Source organism: Micropterus dolomieu, linkage group LG20 (genome assembly GCF_021292245.1).
Source record: "Micropterus dolomieu isolate WLL.071019.BEF.003 ecotype Adirondacks linkage group LG20, ASM2129224v1, whole genome shotgun sequence".
Lineage (NCBI taxonomy): Eukaryota > Metazoa > Chordata > Actinopteri > Centrarchiformes > Centrarchidae > Micropterus > Micropterus dolomieu.
Genome location: NC_060169.1, coordinates 34473469 through 34483501, shown reverse-complemented (window position 1 = coordinate 34483501; position 10033 = coordinate 34473469). Strand labels below are relative to the sequence as shown.

The 10033-nt window shown below is 41.0% G+C and overlaps 1 protein-coding gene across 10 annotated transcripts in view; it reads right to left on the bottom strand.

The window, feature by feature from the left end:
• Window positions 1-295: 295 nt before the first annotated feature.
• Window positions 296-10033, bottom strand: part of mtss1lb (MTSS I-BAR domain containing 2b) — a 771894-nt gene continuing 762156 nt past the window's right edge. For 8 of the 10 annotated variants that reach the window (XM_046032154.1, XM_046032158.1, XM_046032156.1 and 5 more), the window contains one exon: window positions 296-9685. In XM_046032154.1, the coding sequence (XP_045888110.1) occupies window positions 8793-9685 (893 nt within the window). In that variant the 3' untranslated portion in view covers window positions 296-8792. The remainder of the gene's footprint in view (window positions 9686-10033) is intronic. The other 2 variants (XM_046032163.1, XM_046032162.1) reach the window with 2 other exon arrangements.

Genomic DNA, 10033 nt, shown 5'->3' with positions numbered 1-10033 from the left:
AGTTAATATTGTTGCTGATAAGATTCAACTATTCTCTTACATGTAATTTCTTCCTCACCGATTTTATCACACAGAACCTTCACAGTGAAAGAATCAGTGCCATGCCATTATTAATTCTTAGGTTTAATCACTAGTCTCTCTTCCCGCAAATGACCTTTAGAAGGTATACAGACAAATCAATTTACCCATATTCATTCACATCTCTCACTGTACAGGATTTTCTTAACTGTGCAGGTTGGTTCAAGACCTTGAACTTGTGTCTTTCTTCATTAATAAGAGCCACTACACAGCAGCACACAGTTTAAGTACAACTTTAATTAATACTGGAATCATCACAGTGCGTTTTGTTACATTAGCAGTGACTAAAGTTAACAAAAAAATGGTCAACTTTACAAAAAGGAAGACAGAAAATAAAACCTTATCATCAGCGACAGTGGCGAAACAACTTTAGAAATCAACTCACAATAAATTAATGAAGGAGAGCAGAAGAGGAGACAGAAAGAAGAGAGAAAGACAAGACCACGGGGCCTGCAGGGCTACTTGGGAGGGAAGAGAGGAGCAAAAGATTTCTTTTGTACAGAACAATGAAGCAGATGTTGGCTGTCATAATGTTATCCGTTGGACAATAAAGCCCAATAGAAATGGATATCAACGCCTCAATGGTGGGTTGTGGGGAGATTTTATTGTAGAGTTCATATGGAGGCTGTGAAGGAAGAAGAGAAAGAGAGCGAGCGAGAGACACTACTGAGAACTGGACTACTGACAGTAAGACATTCAGTTTAGGTACAGTGGCAGTGGCACCAAGAGGCCACTTTGGCCTCTCTGTTCTGCATGGCTGTATGACAGGAAGTTTCAATGTGTTTCACCATGATCCCCTGGAGGACTTCAACGAACCATCGTGTAGCTTCCGAGAATCTACCTTAGTCACGTTCGCTCCAGACGAGTGTTTGTGTGTTTGTGTGAGTGTAGTGGGTTTCTTGGGTATTAGACAGCAGGGAGGATTGACAGATTGTGTGTGGGTGGTGGGAGGGAGGAACAGTAGGGGTCTTTGTGCAACACACACAAATGCACACATATATAAAGTACACATTCAATATAACCTGGGCAGATGGCTAAACGAGTGGGTTGTACATCCAGCAAATACAAATACTTCTTTTGGTTTGATCATAAATACAACACAATTTGTCCTTCGGGGCCAGCGCAGGGTCTTTCTTATTTGTATCAGTCAAACAAAGAATGTCAGCATGTTGAGCGAGTTTCCAGTGTAAACATATTTGAAGGGAACCAAAGGTACGAAGAGAAGAATTCCACACCACAAAGAAGGCTGTTGTTCACAAAATTTCCACATAGATTTCTAACAGCATGTTCATGCTGTGAGCAAATGCTCACAGTGGAAATAAGTCTGCCAATTTCCTATAAATCTGAGTAACCAGGGAAACTTAGATAGACAACAAGTTCACCTGCTGAGAGAGGGTGGCCACAGTTGAATGTTTTATGATCATCCATCATCAGGCAGCCTGAGCATCTGTTTTACTGTACTTTTATTTTTATTATTATTATATTTATAGTATTATTTTAATTTTCAAATTATGAGTAAAAGTACTGTTTTCTTTAAATTCATCTGAATTAAGTGAAAGCATGTTTACAAAAATGTACTTTGATATGAGTAAAAATCAGGTCACTGTACTAGAGACTTACTTCTGCCTTAAATAGAGCCTAAGGCCTATGACAATACTTCCTCTGTTGAAAACTTAGACTTTTAAAGTGATTTGGTAATGTACTGGTTTGGCATTATGCCATTTGAAATTATGATCTTGTTTTTTAGCTTCTACTGAAAGTAAGGTTATGTAACTTTTGAATGAAGTCCAATTTTTCCTCTTACAAATAAAAAGTTAAATTCATGGCAGATAAAATATATCGTTGCCCACTGACTAACGGCAGCTAATGTTATTTAATGTTGGCAGCTTTAACTCTTTCCTTCCTGTGCTAATGTTACAATCCATCTTAGCATTTACCATTATGCTGTATTTGTCTCATATGTGGCCACAGCGGCAGCAGTTCAACAAAAGTCTGCCTTTGCGTGGCTTTTTACCTTAACCAGTTTAGCTCAATTTAACATAAGTACCAATGCTCTTTATTGATTCCATGCCATCAAAGTAATATAAGCTGCCTGTGAGGTGACGCCAAAAAGCCTGATCAAAATGTATGAAAATGTAATCTAGCACTGAGATACAGCATCAGGCATACAGCTGTGTTCAGCAGGGAGACGTTTACCCTAGCTAATGCTTCCAGCCCTTCTTTGAACAACACACCCAGGACCCATAACAATACCACCCATTAGCCATTACCCCACACACGTGCGCACACATTTGAACTGTGGCACACATGCATACTGACATACAGTATACAGACACAGACAGAGAGGGGAGGGAAGAGAGTGAAGGGGAGACGGACTGAGAGAAAAACTGAGCTCATATTCACTGTGGACGGTGGTGAAAATAAAGAATTATTTTTAATTAGCTTTGATGGGCTGCGAGGCACAAAGAGGCCGTGTACAGCCAATGGGACTCTTGGCATGACACGTGTTGTTTTCTAATGTGTCAACTAGACGGCATCTCTGGGTGTAGCCTACTGGGCTGAGCAGTGGATGGAGGCTGAGGGGCGTCGTAAGAAAAGAGGAAGATAACAGAGAGGAAAAAAAAGAGAGGGATACATGAGTGTGAAAAAGTCTGGGATCAGAGAAAAATGTAAATTCAGCTTTCTTTTGCTTTCTCCATACAAGAAATGCTAATTACATAGTTGTTTTATTGTTCTTTTTCATACACATCCAGGCTTCTCAGACAATGGTGCTGTTGAGTGTCCTACTGTGTTCACACCTTCTGAAACAACGAATCACCAAGTTTACATTTAATGTCAAAGGAACTGCTCAACATTTTGGAAAATGTGCTCTTTAGCCAGTTATTTATTCTCTTTCTTAGAGAGAGTTTTGTCACTGGGTGCCAGGCAATCAGCAGAGACTCCACAGGAAGTCACTAGACCAAGCAAGAAATAATCCTGCACATTACCCTCCATAAAACCACAACAACTTGTCCTTTTTATACTTAATTATTTAATTAAACAAACAAGATATAGCATGTTAATTTGTGAACTTTATAGAAGCCAGGCTAGCTTCCATTTTTGTGCTAAGCTAATCTAAGATGCAGCAAGAAAGCAAATATTTCCCAAAATGTCAACAATTCCAATGTGAGCTACAGGTATTAATACTCAACAGCGCTACAGTCTTACGGTAGCTGTATGTATAGAACACTCACTTTCTGAAGGCATTATTTCAACTTTTAATCAAGTATGCATGCTATGAGTAACAATCTGTAACAAAAGAAATGTACCATGTTCCATTTGTGTATTCATCTAGATGTTGTCTAGCTCACACGCTACTCTTGCAGGGCAACAAGACAGCTAATAGCAAGAGAAATTCAAATGTAGTAATGTCACTGAAAATTAAGAAGGGATATTTTCAACCTTTTGAACTTAATGAAATTACAAAATAAATTTTAAAATGTTACTTTTTACAGTGCTTTTGGACATGCTGTAGTTAGGACTGTGTAGTTTTCTCAGTTGAGGAAGAATGGATTGTTTTGTGTGTGTGTGTCCTATGATGTGTACATGTGTGTTTGTGTAAGCACGCATGCCTGCACGCATGTAAATCTATGTGTCCATGTGTGTTCCTACAGAATGTCCTGTTTTCATTGTAGCTCCTGCAGTGCCCAAATGCCGGTAGGCCTACTACTACCCACATACACATACACTCATGGGCATATTGACACATCTGCAGAAGAGTAGTTATTTCAGCTTGTTCAGACAATTAGTTCACTACACAGTTAATTCAGCATGTTAAGAAAAAGACATTATTGTTTAGTTAGATAACTTTTTGTGCTGTTAACTGGGCATTTTAAAGGAAAATAGCAGTGTTTTATCTTACTCTCATCTCACACTCATCCTATAGCCAGTCATCCTGTTGCATGACAGGGTGTGCGTAGTTTGATATGACTGTCTTGATCACATTCGACGTGAAAATCAACCATCATGGACCATGGTGGTCAATCTTCCTTGTTGTGTCCTGAGTTGTTATCCATCATTTGGAACTAAGCAACGTGTCTCCTCCGCAGAAGGAGACACGCTGTTTAGAATTAATAAATATACAGCACATACACAGTCAGACGAGTGGAATTGGCTCTAGTAGTGTCCTTGGGCATATAGTAAAGGGTCTCTAAACTCCAAACCATACATGAGAGCCATGTAAGGTGGGATAGCGTTTAGATGGGGAACACAAGTATCCTTGAGATGACATAACAGTGGTATTTTCCTTTAACATACCCACACTGGAACATCACTGCGAATGTACGTACATGCATGCTATCGCTGTATTGCTTTCCAACAGTTTAAACTGTAAACTTCATTCAGGTGTACAAGAACAAAGTTTTGACATTGCAAAAGTTCAAGCACGTCAGACATGTACAGTCGATGTCCCCCTTCACCTTGCAGTACATTCAGCATACGTACGTATATTCATGTACAGTGTGACCTCGACAGGCGGTCGTACACAAACACTTCAGATGAACATTTTCTCACCCAAAATTAGTTTTTTGGGGGGATTGAGTCCAAGCCCGCTGCTCTCCCCTTCCACCCTCTCACCCAGTCAGATTCAGCTGATACAACACACAGCTTCCACATGTGACAACATACATACAGAGGTTTCCTCCAGAAAAAAATATAAATCATCCCCATTGCCAAAGCACCGTTTCAAAGGTAGTAATAAAAAAAAAAGTGGGCTGGCCGAGGGTGACAGTGCTCTAGTGAAGAGGAAAAAAGGAAATGTATTGACAAAAAGAGCAGGTTAAGAGCGCTGATGTCACCGGCGATGTTAAGGTCACTACTAGAAGAGCATACAGACATGTTGATGAAGAGTCCACTAGCCTACAGTTCAACAGCCAAACAAGGAAACACTCACTCTCGTCCCACACATCCTACATCCATATGTTACACAGCTTAGTAGTTTGTGTTACAACTGGAGTATTTTTTCTTCTTTTTACATTAATTAAAAGTCTAAATATTCAAACAGTACTGCAGAATGGAAAAAAAAGAATAAAACTGAATATTCCATGTTATATTTTCTAACAAACCTTTATACCAAATCTGTGCGCCTGATTCTCATTTACAAGTACAGCACATAGATTACATATTGTATGAACAGGCAGTGAAATGCTCATCCCACTCATATTTTCCACTCTCAGTCAGCTTAAAAAGTCTAATTTAAACCTGCTCTTTTGCCATCAGCAATCGCACCAAACTGAATTCACCTTTTCGTACATCTTAATGTCCCTAAGCAATCCTTTCATACAGCCATGTCCTGAGCCGAACGGGGTTATTTGTACTGAACTGAGCCGAACCATACTGGGGTAGCCTGGTGCATATTTTAGTTTAAACAGCAATTTTGTGTTCATACAAAAATAAAAAAAAGAACCTGATCTGGGGATCTATGTTTATTTTCTGTGTCTGAATAAATGCTGGTCTAGTAACCTGTGTTGGGCAACTTACTTTCATGTAATCAATTACTCATTACACATTATTCAACAGCAATAGTAGTTAGTTTTATTACTTGTACAGCATGTCACATCTTCTGTATTGGAACATGTGGAACCGGAAAACAAGACCATCAAAGGCTTATCTACCAGTCGCTGCTCGGTAGTTAAAAAGACACCGCGTGTAAATAATGTTACTGAAAAGGTGCATTTATTTATTCTCTTTTGGTGGAGGCTGCATATCCTGACCCTGCGCCAAGCTACAGCTGCAGTCTGTCCTTTGTAAGAACGCACACAGGTTGGAATTTTCGATTAGTAACTGTAATGAAGTTGTTGAATTTCAAATTGTAATCCGTTACTGAAAAAAGTCATCACTGCAGGTAATGCTTTACTGCCCAACACTAGCAACCAACAGTTCATGGTTTTCATAATTTTTTATCAATGGTAACATTATTGCAGCTATAATCAAGATTCCTGTGCGCATGCGAGTAAACGCACCAACAAACATGCTGGCTGGCAAGACACAGCATGGTTCTGGATCTCACTGTAACAGCAATATGTTACTAATGCAATGAATATTAAAAATTTATTTATTTTGGGGTGCATGTTTTGCTGTTTGCTGTCCGTATTTTTATATGTTAAAAAGTGGTTTGCTGTTGATGGCAACCAAAGGCCAACAATTGTTTGCCAGTTTCTCACAATTGTTCCAAAGGCAACCTGGCAAATGTTACTGTCGAGCCACAGGGGAAGATTTTAACTAGAGCGAATCTGAGGCTGTTGTTCAGCTATTTCCAAGGCTTAACTTTACTTTTCCATAATGCAAAAATATACAGTATTTATAGGTAAGAATTTTTTTGTAGATAAGCTGGTGTGTTGATATGTATTTGCACTTCAATGTGAGTGAAAATGACTTTCTAAGATACAGTATTGGAAACACAGACCCACAGCAGTCAGTGTTGAAAACTCTAGAGTACATTCATGCCACTCAAATGTATATCCATCCAATGAACATAAACTACATGTGCAAATACATTTCAAGTCCATTGTTAATGTATGTTGTGTCGTTGAACCCAAATTACAAATAAACATATTTTCTACATGTACCTCAACAATATTTAGGCATGCTGATAATTTTGGTTTTATCTGTCCAAGATTTCTGCCTCCACCCCGATACAACTGAGGTGAAAAGAACTTCATTTGTCATGCCCACAGTTCTGAAAAATGACATTTGAAAAGTCCAACAGTACTGTGTTTTCTGAAACAGTGTCCTTGTTGTAAAATATACTGCATGTGCTGTTAACAGTTGGAAGGACTGTTATCGTTATAGAAAGTAGTCTACAAAAGATGAGGTCTGTAGACGATCCAAAGCCATTGTGTCTGGATAGACATGTAGCTGTTGAAATTTTTAAATGTAATGATTCAGTGCTATGAGTAACACAAACAAAATTCCTTTCACCTCCACTGTTTTGGGGTGGAAGCATCACCTGGGAAGGTGACTACTTTTATGGCTAGTGAGAACATATGTTTGTTTTGTCATTCAAAGCCCATATTATTACTGTAGTAGTCTGACCTATATGTGCAGCCTATTTTTTTGCATTATGTGTTCAGTCATTCAGATACCAGTGTAACCATATCATAAAAAGCTTCAGTACTATTTACCATCCACAGCAGGCGATGGCTTGTAGAGCCCTGAACAGCCCTGACGTCCACTCCATTTGTACATAAATATTTTGCTCTACTTTCTTATCCCATCTCTCATTTGACCAATCACTCCAATTCCACCAGTATTTATCACTTCCTCTTTGTCCCTTTATGTCTTCTTCTACAAATTAAATAATTTCCTCAGGACACAGTCTTATTGGCGACCATCTCTCTCACTTTCACTCTCCCTATCATACAGTATGACTATGACAACATTTAGTACATACTCTACCACCTATCAAAGTGCTTACAGGTTTTTTTTTTCAACATTTTTGTAATCCATTCCCTCCACCACAATGAGACAGGGACAGGGAGAGACACACGCCAAAATCAGCTAGGCATGAATTCACAGTCGATGTTTAATTTAGCATTCCTGATGATTGCCTGAATGTGACAAAGGAGAACCTACAATCCTCCATCAATCCTCTTCTTGGAAACAAGAAAATAAAACACATTTATTGCTCCATTTCTGATTTAACATTTTCTCTCTGGTTCTAGAAAATATATATGAATATATCTATACGCCTGGATTACTTCTCGAAACTTCTCGTACAGTGGTAACAAGGTAAATGACGTCACGATATAAACAAGAAAATACACGCACAACACACAGGAGAAAAGCCCTGCCCTCATTGGGTAACCAGCTGTCCTGCAGCAGAGCTCTACCCACCCCCATCACACACAAGCACACACACACACACACACACACACACACACACTCATTTGCCCAAATGGGCGCACACACTACATACAGAGAGAGAGAGGGGAAGGGAGCACTAGCACGGTTCAATGCCAACAGTATTTTTTAAGACTATTTTAGATTAGGATGAACCAGAGGAGCCCTCCGGCTTGTTAGCTCCCCATGCTAATACCAAAGCTTCAGTTCAGTGGGCAAGTAAGTACAGTATGTTTCTGCTGAGACAGCCTGGGTTCAAATCCAGCTGGTCACATGGCACTCTGACCCCCTCTCTCTCGCCCCCCACGGGCCCCTCCTTCAGTCATCAGTCTTTCATCTGGAGTTAGACATTGGTTAGCTGGAGAAGATGGGGAAGGGTGTAACTTGGCAAACAGGACTCAGTCTTTCTCTCTTTCTTTGCCTTTTTTTAAATCTTATCTGTTTTTCCTCCAAGTCTTTCCGTCCCTGGGTGAAGGTGTAGAGAAGACAAACATGCGTCCAACACACACTAGTTATAGTGGCTGGCTAGGAGCCTGTCAATATTCAGTATTTAACTTTTAATTGTCAGCATGGGTTAACATTATTAATGTTAATATTATTATTATTATTATTATTATTATTATTATTATTATTATTATAGTATGTATCATTTACTCTAATGGTGTCTTTAAACATATTTTATGTGTATGTTTTTGTTTTCATTCATCTTCTGTTATATTATAGCTTTCCCCTACATGGTTAAGTTTTTGTATGTACTAGGTGGTTGGGTTGCACCACACCAACACCTGACTCCCTATTGGCTGACAAGTATCATCCTCTTCCTTCTTCTCCTCCAATCACAATATGCGTGGTGCAGAGCGGTCATTGGAGACAGTTTTGCGAAGGCGGACTCCTCTCCTGATGGTGGTCAACATGTCACCGGAACCTTCTCCTTCTGCCCCTTCTGTCCCTGTCTGAGTGTCGGTGGGCCCGGTAGGCTGCAGGGCCGGGTCATCAGGGAGGGCAGGGAAAGGAAACTGCCCCTCTCCAAGAGCGTGCGCACTGGCTACCAACTCGCCGATCTTCTCCACTAGGCTGTGCCGATTGGCCGCGATCATCTGATCCTCCTCTGATCCGGCCCCTGAGCCCGTTCCCATTGCAAGGCCACCGTGCTGCTGGGCATACACCTCTAACGCCGCCCCTGATCCCCAGGCGGTGTTAGGCAGGCTGAGGCGCTTCGGTGACGCCTTCACATAATCAAGCGCTCCCTGTGCATCCTCAACTCCTGTGAAAAACACACACTCCTCACTACCCACACGCACAGGCACGCCACCCGAGTGCCCTCCACCAGCATACCCACCACCACCTGCTCCAGCTGAATACGAGTCCCCGGGAACGGTGGGTGTCTTGACAGGCACAATGGGTGGTCGAATAGGAATAGGTCCCGCGTTGGACAGTGTGCGCCTCACGCCTGGTTTGGTAGACGGGGTTCGGCGGATGGTGGCAGTGCCTGGAGTACCTGCTCCACCTCCACCAGCTCCGCCAGCTTGTCCTGGTATCCCATGAGCCCCGGGACCAAGAACCCCACTGGGTAGACCGGCTGTGCTGGCTGGCCTTTTGGTCTGGATCATGCGGCGGTAGTTCTGGGCGATGTTAGAGTGGCGAGGAATGGTGGAGGACTTGTCGAACTCTGTCTGCCCATCCGGACCTTCAGCATCACCATTCACTGAGTAGCAGTCATAATCTGAACCTAGGGGGGAAAGGTGAAGGCGTGATTGAGAAGAGATTTGTCATCACAAAGGAAAGAGAAGAAAGACAATGTACTGTGGTAACTCACACTGGATTAACATAGCAAAAGCCACAGTATATGGGTAGGGTATTTGGATAAAGGAAGCCAGAAACAGCTAGATTAAGACTATGATGCTGGATACTATCATTCAATTTCATCTGTATGTTGTCATTCCCCAGCTGCTGTCAAGGAAACTCAGAATATACCTGCCATATACTGTGCAGGCTGCTTGGTAGTTAAATGGATAATTCACTTATTTGATTTTGATAACAATACACTCTAAAGTAAGGAGTTCTAGTGAAAGTGATA